General features: G+C 49.1%; 1 protein-coding gene across 1 annotated transcript in view; it reads right to left on the reverse strand.

Annotated features, from left to right (window-relative positions):
• EVA1C (eva-1 homolog C (C. elegans)) overlaps positions 1-25,975 on the reverse strand; it is a 95,994-nt gene that overhangs the window by 46,343 nt on the left and 23,676 nt on the right. The window contains exons 2-3 of the mRNA XM_012657349.1: positions 6,961-7,157; positions 3,080-3,203 (exon numbers count right to left, since the gene is read on the reverse strand). Of these exons, the coding sequence (XP_012512803.1) occupies positions 3,080-3,203; positions 6,961-7,157 (321 nt within the window). The remainder of the gene's footprint in view (positions 1-3,079; positions 3,204-6,960; positions 7,158-25,975) is intronic.

A 25,975-nucleotide genomic window follows, 5' to 3' on the forward strand; every position in this document is an offset into this window, starting at 1 on the left:
CATTTATTAGCCACATCTCTTTAATTTATTAAAGCCCATTCATTAAAGGCAGCCTCGATGCCAGTAAAACCCTCCCAGAGTAACACAACACCCGAATGTAAGGCCTCCCGCGATTTCGTCCCCAGATTATGGGCAGATCATGTCCTGGAATGGAGGGGGCCTGTGCATGTCACATTACGTCCTCGGGGTGGCTGTTGTATTATGTTGAGTCACTTGGTTGCTTGGGAATGTGCTAATTCACGGTCACCTAAGAGTGACATTTCTGGATTCTAAAACACAACGGGACTACTAACATCATTGCTACTTTTCTTAGAGGACGAGAATGTGTTGTAGAGCCGGTTAGAGTTCCCAGCTGGTCTCAGATTAGAGAAGGTGTGGGCAGCCTTCCAGAAGCAGGTTGCCAACACTCCTGGGGGTTTAGATGGGGAGAGTGACAGGAGCCTGGGAAGGCAGAGCCACGACTCTGCTTACAGGACAACAGCCACAAAATTCTCCCTCCTCATTCTACTAGTTAGAGCCTTACATGCGTCATTCAGTTCCCCAGCAGTGGCTTTGCAAAGGCGGGCAGGGGAGGATCTGCCACGATGGCAGTATTTTATTACTGACTTTGCCTACAATTGCCAGTGTTTAATGATATTAAAATGCAGACAGACATTTGGTGACTTTTATTGTGTTTTGAAATTCTCTATAGACAGCGTCCCCTGCTATTGCCTGCTCCCAGGGAAGACCTCACCCCTGCCCCAACCCTTGCTATATCAATGTTTCAGTCATTCACATCTTCAGCAAGAATGACTTTAATCTGCTTGTTGGAATATAGCTACCAATCACCGAGCCCCACTCCACGACAGGTCCTGCACTAAGCATTTTACATACAACACTGTATTTTCACAGTCTTCACAATAATCCTGTGCAGAAGGAACGTTATCTTCATGTTTCAGTGGAGTCCTGGTGCCTCGGGAAGTGTCCCTACATTGCCCAAGGCCACACAGCAGCTACACAGCAGAAAGGGATGAGTCCAGAACTGCCTGCATCCAAAGCCTCATGATACCTAAATTCCCTGAAAGGCTAAGAGCTGGGACAGCACAGTGCACACTAGGGAAAAGAAGGTTCCGGTGAGGTTTGCCGGTAACCTAGCTCTCCAAACAAACAAACAAATGCACCCCGATTCGTGGCATTTGCTAGTTTCCCTGGTGCAAGCCCTCCCACATGGCAGATTTCACAGAACACAGAGCGGGAAGGGATGCACACGACCGGTTCCCACACCCCCAGGTGCAGCAGTGCCTACGGACGATCAGAGGGTCACGCAGGGGCTGCCCCTGGGAAGATGGAGGAGAAGAACCTCGGGAGGTGGGAGAGCTGCAGGAAAAGGGGCAGCAAGGTGTGGAGACAATCTCACTTCCACCACTTCCCACAGGGCAGTGCCTCGGGGTGCCAGGGTCCAGGTGACACAAGGGTCTGTCCTCTGATCTGTTGGTGGGGCAGCCCACGGGGCTTTCTGACTTCCTCAAGCACCCTCCCTGCTTAGACGCTGCCCTACAGGTAGAGCGCAACTCCTTCCCCAGCCAGCCCTGGACCCTGCTCCAGCTCTCTGGCTGGTGCTCCCTTGGGGCCGCTCCCCCACCTCCGGCCCCCTGACCGGCTGCGCCAACACACCTGTGCCCCCAGCCACAGGCTACTGTATAGAGTGCTCTCTCTGTGCCCCCACCCCTGCAGTTCTCAGCTCCATCGTCACCTGCTCAGAAGAGCCTCCCCTGAACCCCACTTAGGGTGGTGCTACTTACATAGTATATGAGCTACTTACATGGTTCCCAGGGCCTCTCCATGGAAGCCCTGGCCCCACTTGGGATCTTGAACATATCGTGTGATTCCACATGACTATCAGGCCCCCACTAGACTGTACGATCTGGTTACTTAGGATGTGCTCACCTGTGTTTCCCTAGAGCTAAGCACAGTACCTAGCTTCTGCTGGGTGAACATTGCCTTTTTTGTTTGTTTGTTTTTGTTTTTAAATAGAGATAGGGTCATGCTCTGTTACCCAGGCCGTAGTACAGTGGCCAGATCACAGCTCACTGCAGCCTCGAACTCCTGGGCTTGAGCGATTCCCCTGCCTTAGCCTCCTGAGTAGCTGGGACTATAGGCATGCGCCACCACACCTGGCTAATTTTTTTTTTTTTAATTTTTTGTAGAGAGAGAGTTGTGCTGTTGCCCAAGCTAGTCCTGAACTCCTAGCCCCAGACAATCTTCCTGCATCGGCCTCCCAAAGTGCTGGGATTATAGGTGTGAGCCACCGCGCCCGGCCTGGGTGAACATTTGTTCCATGAATACGTATAGAGCACCCACTGATCTGGGGTTCCTTACGTTTCGATTAAACATGTTGCTGTTGTTTCTTTGCAACAAGTTGCTAGAGAGCCTCTAATACTATTACATTCGGTTTCTTCTAAGCAGACCCTCTGCGCCTGGACGTGTGACACGCTGGCTGAAGAGCGATTATTTTTGGCCAGCAATGGGTTGATCACAAAACCGATGTGCATCAGAAACGGCAAAAGTCAATGGAGAAAGGAACAAGAATCAGAATAAAAGAGACGGCTCCAGCCATGTCCTCCCTCATTCTCCTGGGGACGCACGGCTAAAGGAGCCCCCGCGTGGGTGAGAGTGGGAGAAGCCAGTTCATAAAGATCAGAAGTGGTGGGCTCGGGGGGGCAACTGGGCCACTTGTCCTCAAGGAAAAACAGGCAGCACTTTGGCCGGGATCAGCCTCTGCACAGGACGGCCTCTGACGAGCCCAATTTTAAGGAACAGAAATTGCAGTCTCTCGCCACTCCTGATACTCTCAGCGTCGGTACAACTGAGTTTTTTATGTTAGGAAGCATTTTTAAAATTCAGGCGTTCATAAGAATTCACATGTATGCATGCACACACACACTCTCTCTCGAAAAAACTGGGTAGGACGAGGCCTGACATTCTACTAACAAGAGTTTCAAAGTCAGACGAACGCAGCCCGCAGAGAATTTTCACCTGGAGTGTGAATGAAACAGGGAACCACACCCCAAACACACTGTCCCCCTCGGAAGTTACTTACTAGGTTGGCATTTAAAGGAGACCAGGAGGTATTTACTGCTTCCTGGACAAAGGTCAGGTCCAAAAACACGGCTATTGACCAGGAGGTGGCAGGCCCGCTGGTTCTGGCATTCGTCCAGCACCTTCTGGAATGAGGGGGTAGAAAAGGGATAGGCTTGAAAACCGCACGCCGTGTCCGCCAGACCCCGAACCTTAGCTGCTCTGGGCTTTGTGAGGGCCCAGCCGGGGCACGTGCTGGCCTGCGCCGCCGTGTCTTAGGCCAAAGCACACGCAGGCGGGTGATCGGTTGGCTTCCTGGCCCTCTCCTCTGTCCCAAAGGAGGAAACTGGCCCAACAGAAAACCAGCCTCCAATCCACCACGACCCGCACCGCTGCTCACGCTTTCAGCAAAGGCACATTGCTGAGGCTCCAGAGTGTCTTCGCGCGTCAGGCTGCAGGGGACTTCGAGGTCCCCTTCGAGGGAGTGTCCCTTTGCTTCAAGCTGAGTGCCTCGGCCATCAGAAATCACAGTCCTGGCCCCTCATCCTTAGAAACAGCCCTACACAGGCCACAGGAGAGATGGGCATTTGGGGAGAACCTGGGGGCACCCGTTACCCAGGCCAGCAAATAAAAATTAAAAAGCTGATTCCTACCCTCACCAAACTCAAGAGTAAGGGGCCCCCTTCTCCCTTGTTTAGCAATTTTGTTAGCGGGATACTCACACTTTCTGCTTCCCTTCAAATTTCAATCTGTCTCTCTCTTTCTCTCCCCGCCACCCCCAATTTTTTCTGGGCAACTCCCTGATTTGTCAATAAATCTGGCCCGGGGAAGCTCACAGAACACCCTCCCCCAGGCGGTGGAAAGGCCCACATTTTGTTCCTATACTCTCAAGTCTTAGTTCCCAAACGGAACGAGCCCTGCCCCCAAGAAACACTGAGGTTCTGGACTTGGTCCTGGTAACAAGGACACCAAGTACAGTGAAAAAAAAAAAAAAAGTTCCCAAGAATCTACTTGTTACTTTAGGCCTGAATTTAGAATTTAGTGCAGATTCACGAGCCTTTCTGAGTGGCCACGTTCTCCTCATGGAATATTTCCGTGCACAATGCCGGCCCTACCACGTGTCACTTGTCACCTCAGGGGCCTGGCAGAAATGCACCAATCAAGAAAAATGTCCAGAGAAACCCCCTGAACCCCCTGGGAGGTGCAGGTTTCAGATGACTGAGCATGTGGGTGTGGCCAAGGTCATGGTGAAATGACTCAGCCCCCAGATGTCACTGGAGGCCCCAGGGCAGGGCTATTTCCAAACTGTGTTAAGAGCTGAAAGATGCAGAGAGGGGGACTTCCTGTTGACATTTAGTCGGGGACTGGGTCGGCTGTAGTCTCCGGTGTGAACGTGTTCTCCCCCTACCTTGAGCAGCCTCCCTCCAAGGAAGCACCTTGCCTCCGTTCCCAGGGCAGCTTAAAAGACACAAAGCAAAGGATCTCTGGCTGAAAGAGCTGTGCATGGGGATGTTTCTGGCAAAGAAACCCAGTGAACAACATCAGAACTGTGTTCACAAATGCTAACTTGTCAGCCTCGTTAGGGAATATCCTCTTCCCTCAGGGGGGTACCTGGTAGAGGCAGGTACCTGAGTAAGGGCGTGCGTGGTGCCCATGCTTCGGGACTCCAGTGTGCCAGGAGTTCATACTTGCACAAAGTAGGCACTTCCACCCTTTTGGCACTGGCCAATGTTCTTTTCATGAGCCCAGGAGGGCAGCGGATGGCTTGGGAGCCAGGGATAGGTGGGCAGGGTGGGTGGGTGAGGAATGGGGGTGGGCCAAGAGGGACATTGTACCAAGGGGGAGATTTGGAGGTGGGGAGGGTGCTGTGGTTGGAATGTTTGTCCTCTCCAAAACTCACGTTGAAATTTAAGTGCCACTGTAACAGTATTAGGAGGTGGGGACTTTAAGAGACAATTAGGCCATGAGGGCTCTGCCTTCTTGGATGGATTAATGCTGTTATGGTGGGGTAGGTTGTTATAGTGGGCGTAAGCTCACTATAAAAGGGCAACTTTGGGCCGGGCGCGGTGGCTCACGCCTGTAATCCTAGCACTCTGGGAGGCCGAAGCGGGCGGATTGTTTGAGCTCAGGAGTTCGAGACCAGCCTGAGCAAGAGCAAGACCCCGTCTCTACTAAAAATAGAAAGAAATTAGCTGGACAAGAAAAAATTAGCCGGGCCTGGTGGCGCAAGCCTGTAGTCCCAGCTACTCGGGAGGCTGAGGCAGTAGGATCGCTTGAGCCCAGGAGTTTGAGGTTGCTGTGAGGTAGGCTAACGCCACGGCATTCACTCTAGCCAGGGCAACAGAGCGAGCCTCTGTCTCAAAAAAATAAAATAAGATAAAAGGGCAACTTTGGCCCCCTCTCCTTCCCTTGCCCCTTCCACTCTTCCGCCATGTGAGGACTGGCACCCCCCCACCGCTGCACCCCCCAGAAGGATGCAGCATTCAAGGTGCCATCCTGGAAGCTGAGACGGGGCCCTCAGCAGACACCAAACAGTGCCTTGACCTTGGACTTCCCATCCTCCAGAACTGTGAGAAATAGACTTCCATGCTTCGTGAACTACTCAGACTCGGGTATTCCGTAATAGCAACACGAAACATCCTAAGACAGTGGGGCACACAAGGAAAGCAAGTCCTTGCCTCCCCAAGAAACACACTGTCTCTCCTCAGGGCTGGAAACCACGTCAAGGGAATTTATTCAAACACATTCTTTTTGGCTACTCAGCCGGTGTTTACCAATCACATGGCTATCCAGACACGACAATGCTTGGAATGGAAGCAATAAATGGTGTGAGAAATAGAAAAATCCTGACATCATCATATTATTTTTGTTTCTCCTTTTTGGGCCTCAGGGAGAGCTACCTAGCACTAAAGCTAATTCTATGTCTCCTTAGTCTTCCTTAGTAAATTTATCTTTTTTAAAAGAATTCAACCATTTTTCTCTATAATATCTTTGTCCACATTGCCTATGGCTGACAAAATCAAACTGACTTCTAACTTGCCCCCTGCTCTAACCTCCCTGCCTTACTCACATTCGTATGGAACCAGGGAGGCATTAAAACAAATCCAAGGCCAAGTGACTCGGTCATTCATTGTGACCAACTAGTTACAAATGTCAAGGGACCAGGGATAGTGGAGTAGAACTTGCTTACATAACTGAAAGCCATGAATAGTCTAAAACCATCACTGAAACATTAGTTTTCACCTTCAAAGATACCAAATCTTTCCCTAAATGTGCCAACCACAAAAAGAATGACTTAAAACCTCTGCCTCCTACCCTATTCCTGGTACTATGCAGCAGAAAGATGAATTCAGTAAAGGCCATCCGAAATAGCTCCAAACAAGAAAAAAAAAATGTGATTATCTACAATTGGAGAAGCAAACCATAAAAAAGCAAAAGACCATTATAGATATTTCCCTTGCTCGAGTACATTTCCTAAGAAGTGGGTCGTGACTTCAGACGTCTGCCTCATAGGGATGCTTGCGGTTTCCATTAAAGAATCCATAGGCTTCCTCCCCTGCTGGGGCATTAATGGGAGATCTGGGCCCAGAGGTCAAAGCCCAACATGGTTGTACTTTGCTTGACTGCAATAAGGAGTTCGCCCATGAAGAAATTCATAGCGCAGGTGCACTAAGGGAGCTCGCCAATAGGAAGCAACTCTATTTAAACTTGTTTGGTAGAGAATCCTTTTTAGAAGCAAATAATAGCTCACCTGCAAAACCGCTGGTTGTATAAATGAGGATTCTCATGGATCAGTTTTGCTTGGAGTGAACTATATAATCACAAATGTATATACGGAGACAGAGAAAAAGAGAGTGTGTGGAAACCATTTTATCATCTTAGCACATCTACAAAAGGCAATACCTGGAAGGTGGTGGGTGCCACACAGGTTAAGCTGTCTTCCCTCTGGGAGGCAGGCTGCTGGGAATTACACATTTGGTAATCTTGCCCATAAAATGCCGATTGGACACTTATCGTAGAATGCCGAGGGCACTGTAGGTTCAAATGGTCCCCGTCACAGGCATAGGCGGTGTGGTTTTGCAGGAGTTTGGTTAGGTAACCTGGAAAATATTCAGCCGGGTTACAAGAGGCCCAGGAACCCACCACTCCTTCACAGGTTCAGGGATGGGGGCTACTCAGGCAGGAAAGTGTGGGGCGGGGCCTTCCTGGAAGCTCTGGTGAAGAGGTCACCAAACCAGGCCCTGAGAGGGGGCTGCAGAAGATGCCAGAACCCCAGGTCTGGGGTGGCCCACTGCCCACTGGGAGGTTGAGAGGGGTCGTTGCCCTTCAAGTTGCACTAGGGGATTGGCCAGGAGCCAACGAGTCCTGGAGCGCCTCTCTAAAGAGGAAAAAATTCTGAATGGGTGTCCCCTGGGCCTGTGTGTGCCTGTCCTGAGGGAGACTTGCGTTAGCTGATCTCCCACTAGTGAGGCCATGCCTTCCTGGAGTGAGGAGATGCAGTTTTATCCAGGAACCGCCCCCCAGGGCCTGCCTCACCCTGGACAGGAAAGCCAGGCGAGACCCCCTGCACTGAGAAGTGTGTGTGTGTCGGGGGAGGGGTGATGACGGGGCTTTGTGGTGGGTTGAACAGTGTCCCCCGCTAAGTTATGTTCGCCGGGAACCTCACAATGTGACCTCATTATTTGCAGATGTCATTAGTTACGACGAGGTCACACTGGAGTAAAGTGGATCCTTAATACCATATGATCGGTGTCCTTCAGAGAAGAGGAGAAGAGACAAAAAGGAAAAAAACCAAGGGCAACCAAAAACCAACCCAAGAAAAACCAAGAACCCCAGCCAACAACAAAAACCGGGCAAGGCAAAGAAAGAATCCCCCCCAAAAAACTCAAAAAAAACCAAGCCCCGCCCAAAACCTGAACTCAACCGGCCGGCCCCCAAAAACGCCAAAAAAAGAAGTTCCGGTGGTCCCAACCAAGCAAAGTTCCGAAAACCGCGGCAACAACCAAAAGAAAAAAAACCGGCCCCCAAGCCCCGGCCCCCCGGCCAACTCCCAAGCAAGGGGGAAGAACCGCCCAAGGCCCCGCCCCGAAAAACCACGAAGCCCGGCAAGCCCAACAACGCCCCCCCGAAAAGAAGAAAGAAAGCCCGCCCCAAAAGGAAAATCCCCTCCCCCCCCCCAAAACCCAACAAGGCAAAAGAAAGGCCGGGAAGGCCCCCAAGGCCCTTTCCCCGAAGGGGGCCAGGGCCGGGTTGGCAACCCCCGCCCCCCAAAAGGAAGGGGCGGCAAGAAAGAAGAAACCTCAAGGCCCCCCAAGTCCCAAAACCCGGGCCGGGCCTGAAGGAAGCCCCGTCAAGGTTTAAAAACCCCCCCAAAGGAAAAAAAGTGCCCAGTCCAGCTCCCCGGGCTTCCCTGAAACTTGTAGTCAGAGGGACCGAGAGGGCCGCCCTGGGGCCTCACTCTCCACTCACGGTGCTCGGAGGAGGAGGGCTGCACACGCTCCCGCACGCCTCGCCCGGACTCTAGCTCTCTTGCCGAAACGCCTTCTTCTTCATCTCTGAAAACCATCGGAAGAATGGCCAAGAAACCAGCTACCCTAAGTTCACCGAGAGAAGCGAAATCTGACACAAGCGGCAAAATGGACATCAGACACCAGGAGTGTGGGTCAGAGTCCTGCTTGTTGGACCATCATCGCTGTCACACTGCGCCCACCAGGTCCCAGAGAGGCCGGCCTGAGACCCCTCCATGGCCCAGAGCTGTGGGTCAGTGTCTTCCTGCAGGGCACCCAGGCGGGCCCTGATAAAGCCATGAACACTAGAAATTCTAGCCTCCTTTGTGGGATCTCAGCACTCGTTCTGAGTGACACTCTGCCCCAGGGAACTCAGGGCCACGATGATGCTACCCCTAGGCCAGCTCCCACTTGGAAGTGCCCCGGGCTGCTACCCCTGTACTTAGACATGGGGGCATTCAGGTGAGCAGGCAATGCTCTGGTCCTCCATCTGAATGGTGGACACATGCTTTACTTTGTGAAAGTTCGCCCAGCTACTCACTTTGCATTTGTAAGTTAAGTGTTTGTTTAAAAGAACTTTGCCTGAAGTTATCTGACAGATGCTTTTAAACAAATACAGAAAGTCAGTCTAGACACCGCAGAGCCTTGGGTGATTTATGGAGCAAGGGGAGTGTGGAACGCTTTCTTCTGCAGCCAGCCTCAGTGCCACTGGGACAGGCCCTTCTGCAGCCAGCCCCAGTGCCACTGGGACAGGCCCAAGAGTCGCATCAGGGAATGCTCGTGAGGACATGCCGCTGTCCCGCATGCTCTGGTCCTCCCCAGGTGCCTTCCTCTACCTCATTCCTCTTGGTCTACAGTGTCAAAAGTTCAGGAAGAAGGACAACTACAACTATCCATTGGTGTCAGCAACATGGAGGTCAGCAAGGACCACTTTGAGGCCATTTGGGATGGTGGGTGAAAGGTTGGAGAGTGAGTGGAAGTTGAGAAAATCAAAGATGGTTCATGTGGCAGGCAGCATAAGGCCCACTAAAGATGACCACAGGCCTTAATCCCCAGGACTTGTGATTATGTCACCTTATACTGCAAAAGGAACTTTGCAGATGTGATGAAGGATTTTGAGATGGAGAGACCCTCGGGGATTATCTGGGAGCCCTGATATAATCAAAGAGGCAAGAGGTTCAAAGTCAGAGAAAGGAGGTGTGACATGAAGCCAGCCACTGGAGGGATGCAGCCGTGAGCCCAAGAACACAGGCAGCCTTCAGAAACTGGAAAAGGCAAGGAAGCCTCCAGAAGAAATGCAGCCCTGCCCACAGTTCATTTTTGACCTCCGACTTCCAGGACTATAACACAATACATTTGTGCTGTTTTAAGTCACTAAGTTTGTGGTAATTTGTTGCAGCAGCAGTAGGAAACCAATGCAGTTGACTGACACAGATGACTGTTGTCACAACCTGATGAAGATGAGAGAAACAGGGCTAGAGCTGTAGGAGCTGATGTTCAGGGAGAGATTTTTAAATAATTATGATTGGGTTAAAGTTGGGAGAGGCCTATGCACATATATATGTGTATATATAAACATATATGCAGGCGAGCCCTAGGTCATACACAAAGTATATTTCCTACTGTGGGCTGTGGTCCAACAAATTTGGAAGTGGGTACTGCCAAGAGACTGCTCAAAATGATTGATCGTGGGATCCGAGCTAAATACAAGAAAAGAAATGAGCGCAGGAGAGGGGAGGGCCCATGGGACTACAGGTCCTGCTGAGAGCAGCAAGGTCGGACTGGGGCGGTCACACGGCAGCCTGGAGAGGCAGGAGGCTGTGCCTGTGAGTTGTCTGGATAGTGATTTCAAGGTGGAACAGTCGCAGATGATGGAAATGTCCAAGAGTGGCCATGGAAGAGAATATAAGGAGTAGGTGGAGAAGGTTGCCGGAAATGAGGATGCCAGGACTGACAGTGAAGATGCCTCTGGGCCAGGCGTCTCCCAGGAAGAAGGTAGGAGTGGCTGGAGCAGGAGCCTACTGCCAAGGTTGTCCTTGAACAAAAGGCAGACGACAGATGAGCCGCTCCCAGTCTAAGGCCCTTTCCAGCGTGCTCATGCTAGTGGGCAAGCACATGCTTTCCAATGCGTCGGGAGAGTGAACACAGCACTCAGCTTCCCCACACCTTGGTTTTTTGGCTGGTCAAAGGAGATCCTTTTTAAAGAACAACTACTAATGCAGCTTTTTATTAATGGTTCTCTCTGGATCAAATTCTCCATCACGTTGGACCAGTCAAAAATGCCTTATTTCTTAATAGTCTCAGCCAGAGCTTTTACAATCTAACTCTATTTGTGGCCAAATATTTACTATCCTTTAAGAAGACAGAAGTGCACACTCTGTTAAGAAATGAGTCCTTGGAGTCCAGTAGAGCCAGGAGACGCTCTGTTGATCCTCATTAAACTGGTGGGGAGCGGATGTGGGAGGGTGTAGACCCTCTTCATCAGCTTCATGTAGCCCAGGGGCCTTGGTACAGCTCACGTTTAACGTCGAGACACTCTCTTCCCTGGTGGATACCCGCTCTGTGTATCAGACGAAGCTCCTGCAGCTACCACCATGGCTAGAACCTTCCTCAAAGGAATGTCTGAAAGGCTTGGGTTGAGCAAATCTTAGAATAGTTCAGATAAAAATTTTTACATTTTCCTTTTTAAAATGTAGTTAAAGAGTTCATGGGAATTGAACCCCCTCAGAGTGGTGGGAGCTCTCCTCTGTCTCGAGAAAGACCAGGGAAGTCATTCTTGGGGTCATCACCCCCATCATCTTTACAATGAAAATCCATTTATATACAAATAATCCAGTGACGAGATAATGACCGGAATGATGTAAATAACTGATGTTCAAAGATTCAGGGGCTGTGTCCCAAAGTGTTCCATGGGAGTGGGATATTGCGAAATATAGATTTGATCTTCAACCCTGTTTCCTGCCATATAACTCCTAAAATCCTTAGAGTCTCCAAAGTGATATCTTTTTGTACGCTAATGACTCGACTGATGACTGGCAGCCCCTAGGGAGCTGTAGGATGGGGGCTGACCTCCTGAAAGATCAAGGCAGGATTAGAGGGTTAGGACTTTCAGTCCAGCCCCCAACCTCCTGGGAGGGGAGAAGGGCTGAAGGTTAAGTTGATGGCCAGTGGTCAGTGGGTTAATCAATTATATGAGGTAATGAAGCTTCCATAAAAAACCACAGGGACTAGGTTCACGGAGCTTCTGGATAGCTGAACACGGGGAGGTTTCTGGAGGGTGCTGCACCCTAGGAGGGCACAGAAGCTCCACGTCCTTCCCCATACCTCACCCTGTGCTTATCTTCATCAGTATGCTTTGCAATGTCCTTCATAATAAACTGGTAAATGTAAGTAAGTTTCGTTGAGTTCTGCAAGCTGCTCTAGCAAATTAATCAAACCCAAAGAGGAGACCATGGTAACCCCAACAACTCGAAGCTGGTCAGTCAGAGGTTCTGGAGGTACAGATTGCGACTGGGAAGAGGGGGCGGTGTTGGGGACTGAGCCCTCACCCTGTGGGATCTGACACATCTCCAGGCAGACGGTGTCAGAATTGAATTGGAGGACACCCAGCCAGTGTCTGCTGCGGAACCGACTGCTTGCTTGTTGGTGGGGAGAAAGCCCCCCACCTTTGGTCACACAAGTCTTCTGTGTTGATTGCCATGGTCGAATGAGAGAATAGAAAAAGCACTTTGAGTTTGAGTGTGTTTTTTCTCACACAATTGAGATTTGCTAGAACAGCCACAGCTCGTGGATACATGTGCTTTGGGGAAAAAAAGGATGAGAAGGTGGGGAATGAGGAACCTTTGATTCCTGGGTGGCCACGTGGTCACGCAAGGTATGAAGCCACAGCTGTGCCCCACTCAGTTACTAAAGGAAAGTTACCTCTGGGATTTAGAGATGGATCTAACTCCCAGGGAGTTGGTTCACTGGATGCATAAGGAAATGCAAACTATTAATAATCATAAAGAAGCAAAATATTCAATGCCTTGCTTTTTGTTATCTGTAATAACTAAAATGAAATTAAAAGAGAATCCTGGGACCAACCTTGATGTTACACTAAGCTTAGATTTCAGTGAGTCAGAGCTTTGGCCACTAGCCTCAAAGCTGACCCCCAAGGGAAAATTTTTGCAGAGACAACAAAAAAATACCTCTAAGATCTGTGGTTACCAAGAACACAGTCAATGTGGGGGAAAGGAAAAACTAAGTAACTATTGAAACCAGAGGATATAATGTAAAGGAATTGTTTCCTTTTGTAAAGCCATTTCAGCAGCTCCCTGAGTAACCTTTGCTATTCATAAAATGGACTGAGAGAGTAACTAACTTAGGGGCAGTATCTTTGTCTTTAACTGCTGCAGAGTGGAAGAGCACGTCTGGGTTGCCGCGGGATACACAGCTCACTACGGAGCAGTGACAAATGGCTCTATATGATCCAGATACACAGGAGGTTATTCCTCAGGGAACAGCCAACCAAGTGGCCTGGATAAAAGCCACCGTAAGATCTGTTTACCCTGAGAAGGGGGACTGGCCAACTCCACCTATAAATGCCAAGCGAGCACCCCTGATGCAGCAGCTGATATGCTTTGTACACAAGCCATGCAGGACTGGCTTTACGACGGCTGGGATATTCACCCACTGAATGTGCCTGTTACCTAGGTCACGGTATGTGGGGTGGTTATGGGGGCCCCATTTGCATGGGCATCTCATTTAATCTTCCTGCTGTAAAATCAAGCTATGGTCAGAGAAGCCTTATCAAATTTGCTGCCTTAGCTTCCTCTCATGGGTCTTACAGATGCTAATAAAAACATTAGGGTAATTAACAAGAGCATGCGGAAAGGCAGAGGGGAGAGTCAAATGTGGTACAGTTTGGATACTTGGATACTGAAAATCTCATGTTGAAATTCCATCCCCAGTGTTGGAGGGGGGCCGAGTGGGAGGTGTTTGGGATGAGGGGGCATATCCCTCAAGAACGGCTAGGTGCCTTCCCAGAGATGATGAATGAGTTCTCCCTTTCTGTTGGTTCACCAGAGAGGTGGCTGTTTAAAGGAGCCTGGCACCACATTCTCTCTTGCTCTTGCTCTCGCCATGTGACACCTGCTCCCCTTTCACCTTCCACTTTGATTGGAAGCTCCCTGAAGCCCTCAGCAGAAGCAGGCACCACGCCCCTTGAACAGAAGCAGAACTGCCAGCCAAATCAACCTCTTTTCTTTATAAATCACCCAGTCTCAAGTATTCCTTTATAGCAACACAAAATGGACTCATCCCAGGAAGGTGGAAATCTTTGAACAGTTATTGAAAAGTAAGCTAAATAAAGAAAACATTGATAAAGGTGAAACTAAGAGGAAAAAGACAGAGGAGAATCTGGGGCTTGTTCCAGGAGGCTGGAAATTTTCAGATGATTATTAAGAAACGGGAACACATATTGGTGGGGTTAAAACAAAGGTCAGTACAACATTATCAAAGGCTGGGTGGACCAAAGGGAGCCCCTGCTGGTCCCCCAACATTAGGAGTTCCAAACAGGTTTGCCGGTTTACCCCCATTTGGAGAAAGTTCAAGGGTCAGAAGGCAGAGATTACAATGAGAAAGCTGACCAACTACTCCAGGCAGGTTAATGTAGGGGGGAAGGCCATGCCTCTAACCCTCGCTTGGGTGAGGCAAAGACATAAAGTGTAACCATAATGTTTGTACTGCCGTAATACCCTGAAATAAAATATATATATATATTGACAAAAGGTCAGGGTCCCTTGGCTCAACTCCCGGCTGGGGTCCAAAAGAGATGGTAAAATTGTCTGGGGGTGGAGAGGAGAAGTTCCTGGGACTAGAACATAAAAATGTCAGGGTTGGTGAGATTATGGTGCATTTGAACATCCTTCATGTGAAGTGGTTGTGTCTCTTTTACCCGACTATGTTATAGGAAGGGACATTGTATCTGACTAGGAGACATCCCCCTGACCTAGTATTGTAGAACAGAAGGCGTGTAAATCTGCTCCTCAAGCAATATTAACTGGACATGCCGAATGGGAGCCAGTAGATTGCCAGAGCCCATAAGTGCAGGGTAGAAGCTGGAGTGCGGGTGGGGACGGGTTCTCCACCTGACAGCTCTCTGTAGAGTGTTACGGCAAAGGCCTGGGAGTGTTCCCAGTGATGACTACGGGACTTTGGAGAGAATTTCCACTCGAGGGGCATTTACTGCCTTGTTACGGGCATTAACTGAAGATACCCCTATGACTGAAGGACACAGTATGATCTTGACTCCTGTAAAAGCCATACTGTCTCAAGTAATGTCAGAGAAACACGCTAAAGGGGATGGCAGTGCCCAGAAGAGTTTTATAAGAAAATGGAAATGGTTTATACAGGATCCTGCTACCTGGGGAGTACAAGGAGGAGATACTCTCAAGCAGGGAGCTTCTTCTCCCCTAGGACTGACTCTGGAACTGCATGAGATGCTGCTGGATCCTATCAACACTTGAACAGTGCCCTAGAAACAGCTCTCAACTCCGCAACAAAGAGTTGGGTTTGTGTATGGCAGTTCCAAGGAGAATGGAAAACATCCTGTTCTGGAAGGCTGCTACTCTCACTGAGGAAGATAAAAATAAATCAGCTCAGTTGGTTGATTTGCATGCTGTTTTCCTAGCAGTGATGGAAGAATTGAACAGTGGTAAAAGGCCGTGTTGGGGTTTTTACTGACTTGTGGGCAGTGACCAATGGCCTGGCCATACACTCAGGCACGAGGGCAGTGAAAACCTGGCTTATTTAAGGGATGCCCACGTGGGACACAACGCTATGGGAATTTGAGGGGTGCCTTGAAGTAGGACATGTCCACGCCCATCAGATCTCCCTTCCAGGCTCAGAAGGTGATTGGGGCCACCAAGCGGAACTTTGGTGCATTCCTTTGGGGCGGCCACCTGGGTCCATGACATGAGTGGATGTGGGGAACTGCACCAGTGCAGAGACGGCTGAATCTAGTATGTTCCTCTTGCATCCTCTCAGGCACAAAATGCCAGTAAGAACTGCTCTATGTGCCTGCAAAAGAGACAGAGACTGCTGATAGCTCTAGGACAAAGTCCCTGGTGAGAAAGCCCCAGATGTAGCTGACCAGCGAGGCTGATGCTGGTCGTCTTGGGGGGCTACAGATGGGTCTTGACACGAAAAGACACCAATGCTGGACTGGGCTTTGCTTATCAGGTGGAAGATGCAAATGCTCAGAGTGCCACAAAAAGACAGGACAGAAGGTATCGCACAGATTTGGATGGCCAACCATCACTTCTTCAGAACAAGGAACACACTGTACAGCCCACAATGTCCAACAATGGGAAGAGCAATATCCTCTTTAGAGTAATAGTTTGATACTATTAGAACAATGGTTGTCTAAGACAGAGGGAGAGAAAAGCATGAAGGGTACTTACACACCTTCACGAGTGTGTGCTCACACTCGGCATGAGTTGGACTAAAGGAGCATCCACTAGATTTTTCTCCGTTTTTCTGGTTGATGTGGGAAAGAGGGGCTGGGGGAGGATGCTGATATGACTATGTAATTCTTGCCAAGGGAAGAGTACGCTGGTATAATGATTATACTTTTTTCTTTCTTCTTTCCCCACATCACCTCAACTTTTTCTTTCTTTCCCCTACCTGATGCAGTGGTTCTAGGACCAGGTCTGCAACTACAAGTGCTGGAAACAGGGATGATTCCTATGCAAGAAACTGTAATTATGTGTTTAAGCCTTATGCCGGAACTTCTAAGGGCCTGATAGAGGTGGGTTGTGCAAAATTGGGGTTAACATTGAAAGCAGCTCTATTGCCTGGTGGTAAGAATGGCCCACTAATCTGGCACCTTCATAACCTTACCCTGTCTGAACAGGAGAGGACTGAGGAGGTGGTACTTGCTAGACTAGCATTGCTGGCTACCATCTGAACCAGCACAGTGGTGATTCTAATGTCCCCCTTCCAGAGGTTGTTAACTAAAGAGAAGGAAGAATAGTAGCTGAGGGTAAAGGAATAAATAAATGGGTTAGGCATTCAGGGAAATCCAGTATTACATGAACACCTTGAAAGAGGTTCAGACCAAGCAGTGTGTGCCAGCAAAAGCGACAGAGACATTGTCTCTTAGCTCAATTATCCCAGACGCCTGACAGGGTGAATCTATAGAAACCACTTCTGCTTTTGGAACCTGACAAGATTGATGGGAGCCCACACACCTGAACGGCCTCACCCTGGGAGACAGGCATACAATATGATGAAGGACTGGACTAATTATTAACAATTGGATGGGATTCTAGTAACGTGGCAGTATCTTTCCAGTTGTACATCCTTTTGAAGGAAGGAATCCAGGTTTGAAGACGGGGCAGCAGTAACAGGTGTTATGCAGGGGACAGGGCAAAGAGGTTCAATGGCAAAATGAACTTGGGATATCACCAGCTAACCAAGATCAACCCAGTTCTTCCCCGCAGGCTCCTCAGAGCCACAGCCATGCCAAGGTGCACTGGGACTCTCCGGCAGTAGATGGAACAGGTAGAGTCTCCCCCACACATTTGACCAGCCCCCCGCCTTTTTGCATGGGGCCTCTAAGGGTTGGTGTTAAGCACGTCACTCTCAAGGGAAGATTCACTTGAGTTTCATTAAACACAGGGTCAGTGCCAAGAGCTACATCTAGCTTGGATGATTCTAGAAGGCATTTCAGGATCCCATATGGTTCCTCATCATGGGCAAGCCAGAGATGGAGGGGGAGGAGGAAGGGGAGAAGAAGATTATAAGTCCCAAGAGTAAGGTTCAACCTGGGATCAGGGGCATGACTGTGACTGTCACCTATCAGAATCGGTGTCCTCACATTTTGCCGTGGGGATCAAATGATATACTGGGCATAAGCATCTTTTGTGTACCATAAACCCCTGCACAACACTAAGATATTACCCTGTATTGTGAAGAACACTAATTAACACAGAGCTGCCATTGGTGGAACAACCCGTCTAATCAATTACACTCCCAGTTGGCCTCTCGGCTCTGAGCATCACGATATAAGGTGGCAACCCGGAGACAAGCACATAGCCCAGAATGCCCTGCTGAGCTTGGAGGAAAAGGCAATTTTCCCTCCCTCCTTTCCTTCCTTCCTTCCTTCCCTCCTTCCTTCCTAATAATTAAGGTCTAAAAAATCACTAATATTTAGAAGAGGCCAAAGGGGCTAAAAATTTGTCCTCTCTGTCTTTTCTGAAGCTAGAGGCTCTCCCACGGGGTCCAGGTTTGCTGAGGACTGACATGGCCTGAGTTGCTCTGAACACAGGATATAAGAACATCAGTCACCCGCCCCACACTTCCGAGGGCTAAAGTCCCCTAATCACCAGGGGCCAGTTTCACAACCCTACTTCTGGGAAGGGAAGGGAATTCCATTGTTCCGTCCTTGCCTCTCCCCCACTCATTTTTTTCAATAAAGTGGCACCTTCCACTAGGTTAATGCTTTAGATAAGAGACCACACCCTTTTATTCACAAATACTCAAAGTTGTTTCCACATGTTTGAAGTTCTCTTCCTGAAAAGGGTGTTTATTTCTTTTGTTTGTGAGTGTGTTTAGAGAACTAGCAAAAGTGTGGGGTTGGGGTGCAGCCGTGAGTCAGGGTTCCTGAGGGGGCAGTAGAGGCCTCACCACAGATAAAGGGCCCAGGACTGGGCACCACATACCCAGCAGCATGGAGATCACAAAGTAAAGTTCAGCCTGAGTTGAAGTCCTTCCTCTGGTCCCAGGTGTGGCACTAGAAAGGTGAACCTGAGGCTAATTGTAAAGAAAACTAGAGCCACCAGCCTGTTTCTTCGATATTTGAGGGGGAACCCAAGATGCAGGGATGGCCAAAGGGTAGCTCCGACTGCTCCTAAGTGATAAGCTCAGGTCCTGATCCCGAAAAAAACTAGAAGAGGAAGAAAGGGAACTGAGAGTCCAGGGCAGAGATGACACATTGTCTTCCCAAACCCATGGGACAGGTATATTATCCAGCCCCGTCCCCTTGTACCACCTTGCAGTATAGTGGGCCAGTGGAAAGTTCTGGGCAATGGAAAGAGGGCAGAAGTGATGTCTGCCTCCTGCAGGTCTGGCCCTTGAGACCCTGTGTGACCCTCCATACCCTCTGTCCCCTGCATGCTGTCACATGGGGATGATGGAAGGGACAAGGACAGAGCCTGAGGCCCCAGAAGATGGGGAGACACCCGATGGGAGGAACCTGGGTCCCTGAATGACTACATGGAGCAGAGCCTCCTGCCTTCTCCAATCGAACTGGACTATGGCATGAGGAAGAAATGACCCTTTATTCTGTTCCACCTACCGTGGAGATTTGGGAGTTTTTGTTTCAGCAGTAAGCCCACCGTGACTAATACTCCAGCATTCTGTCAACTGGTGCTTATATGTTATGGAGAAAGATGGCAGGACTTTGGAAAGTACCCCAAACATCTCACATGTTTAGGATGGTGGTGTTGACGCCATTTCACAGGGCCTCCAGTCCTCACCGGGAGAATCATTTCTTTGAGTAAAGACCTTGCTACCGAAAAGCTACAATTAAAGTGAGTTAAATTACTAAGGAGATAAAAGGGATCAGAGGCCTCATTCATTAGCCGACCAGTCATCACTCTTCACAGTTAAAAATTGCATGAGCAAAAGTGCAAAGCCGAGGCCAGAGGGACAGGCAAGTTTGGAGACATCACTGCGTGCAGAACAGGGGACAGAGAAGTTCCGGGGCAGGCAGGTGGAGGCCGCGGAGGGAGCTCGGGCTCCGGAATCCCTCAGGTAGGCTGCTTACTGGGGCATGCTCAGTGTAACCTCTTTAGCTCTCACTTTCCTCCTCTGTAAAATGGGGGATTTCTGCCTACCCTACAGCGTGAATGTGTAGGTGATAAACAGCATAAGCACCTCAAGCAGAGGCTGGGTGCATCAGTTTCACTCCCTGGGGAGCCCAGAAGGGCACTAGAAGGCAAAGAGATCGACATTCAGTCTCTGTAGAAAAGAGAGCCCAAGACAGGAGCGCCCCCAAATCCATTGCTTCCCAGCTCAGCCTTGGCTTTGGCCTTAGGATGAAGACATCTGGAAAAAGAGTAGATGGATGATGTCTGCTTTCACAGTCTGTAAAACTGCCCCAAAGGCAGGGCTCATTTTCACGAGGGCTTATACCATTAATCACTTGCCCCCAGGTTTGAGGATGCCACGGAGGCATTTTCACAGACAGGAGCACAATGCTGCTTGAAAAAAACCAGCAAAGTGCGCATTTGGATGAGTTTGCTGGTTTCTGATGTGCTGCTTTTGAGCCTACAAATTCCTAAAATCCAGTTTCTGAGCACTCTTCCTCAAAAAACTCAGCTATTCTCTTTGACAATAAAACAGCTTGGTTTTCTTAAAGCCAAATAATAATACCATTTCCAAAGGCATAAAACAAAATAATACTGCTAAGCCTTCCATACATGCCATTGTTTCAAAAACATTTAAGGGAATCAATCCCAAAGTGTATGTGATTAATATACTCCCAAATTTCTCAATAATGGAAAAATAATCCCAGAAATTGGCTGCTAACAATTGACAAGTAGAGTGACAACAGCCCCTGGCTCCGTAACTCTTCTGCCTTGAGAAATGAGCATTTTTACATCTTTTGGGAGTACCACCTGGCACCCAGCCGCCTTTTTCTACACACATACAGGAGACTGTTTTCCACTTCCCCTGGGCTTTCAAGTCTTGTACATAACATTGGTGTCCGATGGTCACTTAATCGATTACCATGTTACTTTTTCTCCCAGCATCTCCTGCTTTTCCCTTTCTGTACACCCACTGATGGATCAAGCACCACACTTTCCCCTATATAGTCATATATATTTTAAGTGGATCTTTCTTCGTAGATGCCACTTGCATATTTACGTGCATGGATTTCAGATCCCTATGGCTGCCTAAACATCGGCCCACAGATGTCAAGCCACTATATGGCTTCCCAGCTCACTCACACAAAAATCCGAAGTCCTTATGCCATCAGGGTCCTTCTGCTTCATCCATTCTGTCCCTCGTCTCCAGCCACAGTGATCTTCTTCCGTTTCTCAAAAATGCCAAGCCTACTCTGGCCTCAGGACCTTTGCTTTGACTGTTCTCTCGGCCTGAAGCATTCATCCTCCGGATATCTGCTCCCTCCTTCCCTCCCTCCATTCTGCCCCTTACCTGGTGGCTCTGCAAGACAGCACACCTCCTGCCCTACCAGAGACACATTGCCTGTTTCTTCCCTTTTGAATATGAGCAGGGACTTTTATTTATTGCTATATCCCTGGCACCTAGAAAGAGTTTGTCATATAGTATTAATAATATGTCATCATATAGGGCAATGAATAGTTTTTGAATGAACGAGAGAGTGAGGAAGACCAGCAAAGCCAGAGCAGATCAAAGGTGAATGAGTGAGTAGCAGATTCTCATTAATCCTCATCAGCAACCAACATCACCCGGGACTTATAGATTTCTCCATATAATATGCTATATATGTGCGTGTGTGTATGTGCATGTGTGTGTGTGTGTGTAGAGAGAGAGAGAGAGAGAGCATATCAAACGATTTAAAAAGTTACTCTAAATGTCTGTGCTGCGTTGGGCTTGAATTACAATCTTTAGATTACGCTACTATTTTATTTTGAACAGGTCTGGGAGGAGTTCCTTCATGCGTTTTCAACCAAAGGTTTCAAGTCCTATAAAAATGAACACCTTGTTCAGCGACCAGGTACCAACCCCAGAAAGTTATGCAGCGAACACCATCTGGGTTAGATTAGTTTAAAAGTAACTGTATCAATCCCCATTTACCCCCAGCATCTAAATGGAACACTTTTTCTTTTCTTTGGGATACAGAGTAAAGCCCAAACTACAGAGCTGCTTGGAGATGAAGCTGAGAGCACGGTGCATTTGATAACTTAATGCAACTTTTTACTAGCACTTAAAACTCAGATATGAAATCTATACTTGATCTTTTCTGCTTGGAATTGGCCAAATTAGTGGCTCTCTCCACATGGACAACAAAAGGCTTTCAGAGACACTCAGGGTCGCTGACCAATCAGAAGGACCCACAGAGCCTGGCACACAGACGCATGGAGGCAGAAAGGCGCTGCCTCTCCGCCCACCCGCTGTCTGCAGCCTTTCAACTCTGCCCACTTGTAGGATGTGTAGGACGATCAAGGTAGACATGATACGTTCAAGGTAGAAATTAAGACTGGAGGGCATTTATTTCACACTTTATTCAGTTAATTGGAAGACTATATAGTAATTTCACTGCTCAAAATAATAAAACCTTTTTTTTCCCTCACTTCAGGGACGACAATGTTTGGAGAGTAGCACTATAAACCCCAAAGATCTATTTTGAAGGTGAAAAGGTTTGGATTTAGGAGCAGGACAGGTTTGCTGTACTCTTGACCGAACACTTTGTTCCCTAAGCAGTTAAAAAGCTAGAGCCTGGGAGTCTCTAAAACTTGAAACAGATGTAAACAGCGTATCCAAAAGGCTAGACACAGAAAACAGGTTGGGTGACTTGGCTATATCCATTTCAGCCTCCTCACTGGCTTGGCGGAGGATTTCGGACAGGTCATTTAACTTCCCCTTCTTTGGTTTCGCCTGGGAATAAGGGGAAGTCACAGCATTTCTTCCCTTGTATTTCACAGAAACAGGGGAGGCTGGACTGATAGTCAGCAAATGTAAAGGAATACAGGCGCCCGAACAGCAATTAGGTTGGCCTGGCCTCGGGCTCTATATTCAGCCTTAATTGGTTCCCTGGCACGCTCACAGTGACCTGGCTCCGCTGCACAGAGTGGCCCCAGGGGCCCACACGTCCTCAGTCCTCCTGTGGGCCCTTTGCTCTCTCTTCCAGTCCTTCCCTTGCTGACAGCTGTTCCTTCCAACCACCCTTGTCTCGTGCTTACTGTTCTTAATCTGCTGCCTCCTTTCATATGCCACAGCCTGGGGACAGCCGGAGGGACGACATCCCTCATCTCTGAGCTCCCAGGGTATCTATTTTATTCACCACCTTCCAAGAATCTTTTTTTCTAGCTCTCAGTTCCTGGCCATCTTTGGGATGGTTAAGATGAAAATCTGACCGCCAGTTCCTTGGTGTATACACAATCAGGTTTCCTTATTTGCCAATTCGGTATTTGCAAATCTGCCTACTCACTAACGTTTATTTGTGACCCCAAAATCTATACTTGGGGGCTCTCCTGGACATGTGCAGAGTGGGGAAGAAGTTGAGTCGCCTGATATTCATGGTCCCAGATGACATTCAACAAGGTGACACTCTGCCTTCTTGTTTCAGCTCTCTCATCAAACGTAAGTGCCCTTTTCATGGTCTTTTTAGTACCATTTTTTCCACATTTTTGTGGGGGTTTTTGGTGGTAATTTTGCTGTTTAAAATGGCCCCTGAGCTTAGTGCCGAAGTGCTCCTGGAGGTTCCGAAGCACAGGGAAACAGTGAAACACCTGATGTGTTAGAGACGCTTGGCTCAGGCACAAGCTCTAGTGAACTCCAACTTCCGGTTCCAGTCTCCAGTCTCTTCCCGGGTTCAAGGGCTCCTCTCTAAGCCCTGAGTCCAGGATGTCCAAATAAAGGAGGGAACCTTACCGCCTCTCTCTGTGCAGTTTGTTATAATAGTGTGCTCGGGGTTATCGTAATGTAAAAGAAAGAGAAGAATTGGAGGGAAGGGGAGAGAGAGAGAAGGAGAGAAATAAAGACCCAGGACTCCGTGTGAGTTAATAAACTTGAGTTGAAGAGAAACTGCATTTACAGGGAAGTTCAGGCTCCAAGTTTGGAGGCCAGGCAGGGTGGGGGTGAGCAAGGCTTTGGGGAGGGAGCAGGGGCTCAAAAACCAGCCGCTCCTTCTCCATAGACGTGAGGAGGAAACAGGACAGACTGGGGGCCGTGCAGTGTCATTTTTAGCCCTGAGTAGCCCGGCTGTTGGAGTCCTAAGGGCTCTCAACTAGTGATCCGCGAATGCCATTAGAGGGCCGAAGCGCTCACTGTTCTCTCGCTCAACACGAAGGAGACCCAGGTGTGGAGCTGGCCTCAAGGACAAGACAGCCAATTGCTTCCTGTGCTTCAGGAGGTAAGTGCTGCTGGGAGGTGAAGCCAGGAAGTAACCAGGTGGACATGACCCTCGGGCAGCAGGGACAGGTGTGCAAAGGCTGAGAGGAGCTTGGGTCTGCGGTTGGTACTGAGGCTGCAGAAATAAGCAGTGCCTTGCTGAACAGTCCAAATTTTAACCTGAAGGCCAGTGGGAGCTAGCGCAGGGCTGTGACGCAGGTCGGACTGGCAACGGAGAGAAGTCCTGGGGTGGCCTGTGTGGGATGGACTGGGGGGACCCTTGAAGAAAGCAGGGTAGATGCAGCCCTGGAGGGGTGAGAAACGAGGGAGGGTCCAACTGCGACAGTGGGGAATGGGGAGGGAGGACGGGAGGGGTGGAAATTGCAGCCTGCACAGTCCCATGGTGCCCCGCACGGAGAAAGGTCCCAAGCTTGGCTCAATGCTCCACTACCCCTCTCTCAAAAGTCCTCATCATTCTATATTTGAACCTGTGTTTTATAATCCAACAGGGCATTAGAACATGCTGGCAGACAAGACACCCACAGCACGAGTTCCCACCGTCCCTTGCCACCGCCCTCCCATGGAGTGTTCTCGATGCCCTGAGCATAGAACCCTGGTGGACCACGGTGCACGGGAGACCAGCAAGACTCCAAGTAAGCAGAAGGAGAGCATGCCACGTCTGCAACTGAGTACACAGGAGATGCTGATGGCACCAAGAGGCCACACTTTCTGTTAGAATCAGAATCTGCTTTAAATGCAAAGCAAAGGAAATGGTATTAAAGAAACAGGAACAACTGGCCGGGCGTGGTGGCTCACACCTATAATCCTAGCACTTGAGGCCTATCACTTGAGGCCAGGAGTTCGAGACCAGCCTGAGCAAGAGCAAGACCCTGTGTCTACAAAAAATAGAAAAATTAGCCAGGTATGGTGGCACATGCCTGTAGTCCCAGCTACTCGGGAGGCTGAGGCAGGAGGATCCTTGAGCCCAGGAGTTCAAGGTTGCAGTGAGCTATGATGACACCACTGCACTCTAGCCAGGGGGACAGAGCAAAGCCCTGTCTCCAAAACAATACGACAACAACAAAAAGAAATGAGAACAACCACGGAGCCCCATGCTTGCCTTTCTTTCTTGTGTGATTTCCCTGTAAGTAGCCAACCACTTCCACTGGGCCTGGTGACACAAGAGAGGGAAAGATAGGGGAACCCATAGTTCTGTTTCCTTTCAGTCCTTCTTTCCACATCAGTCAGCCAAACGTAGACAGCAGTAGTAGAAGGTGCAGGTATGAAAAAGTGAAATAAAAAACAGTTGAATTATTAATAGTCTCCTGCAGAGCTCTCATTGTTCTCACGAGGAAAAAAACACACATGCAAAATACAAATTATGTCTTTTCTGTAATTCCACATCCAAGTGAAATGTTCTTATATTTGCACTTAAAACTGGCATGGCACAATATAAAGAGGAACAGTAGAATCCATGCTGATAATTTAAAATCTAAATTTTTCTTTACTTAGAAGGACATTAAATAGCAAATGAAAAACATCATGACAAGTTGAGAGACACAGAGACCACAAAAGAAAAAGAAAGTGCTTTATATGTTAGTATCTTTAACAGCACTTTTCTTCTGATTTTCGAACAGGGGGCCAACATTTTCACGTCCCGCTGAGCCTTACAGATTATGCTGCCAGCCCTGACTGTAAAGACAGCGATTTAGCTGTAGAATCAGCTAAAGGGTGGTGGGGACACGAGGTGTAGGGAGAGGCTGGACTTAGGGGTGGCTCCGGTGTTGAGCAGGGTTTGTGACTCTGTTCTGGATGGGCTGGGCCCGTGGTGCCCGTGGAGCACCCCGCCTGGGAGGAGGGAGAGCAGCAAGTCATCAGCACGTGGTGCGGCCGCGGCCGGGGAGACGCTGGGGAAGGCAGACTTTTAATAGATGAGGCAACAAAGAAGGCCCCGTAAAGAAGACCGAGAGGAAGGGGACAGGAGACAAGAGGAGAACTAAGGTGACAGCCAGAGGCAGGTGTTAGGGGGTTGCCTAGAGTGGGCTTTTCTTAGCTCAAGTGACCTTAAGAAAACGGTTCAACCTCCCTGGGCTGCCTATGATCACCTATAAAATGAAGATAATAACAACAGCGCCCAGCGCAGGGGCTTGTGGGGAAGATTAAATGAGCAACTATATGGCAAGTGCTCAGAACTCGGCTGCATTCGTTTCCTAGGGCTGCCGTAACAAGGTGCCACAAACCGGGTGGCTTAGAACGACAGAAATGCATTGTTGCACGCTTCTGGAGGCCAGAAGTCTGAGACGAAGGTATCCGCAGGGCCACGCTCC

This window comes from Propithecus coquereli, unplaced genomic scaffold, assembly GCF_000956105.1.
Source record: "Propithecus coquereli isolate 6110/MARCELLA unplaced genomic scaffold, Pcoq_1.0 Scaffold54, whole genome shotgun sequence".
NCBI lineage: Eukaryota > Metazoa > Chordata > Mammalia > Primates > Indriidae > Propithecus > Propithecus coquereli.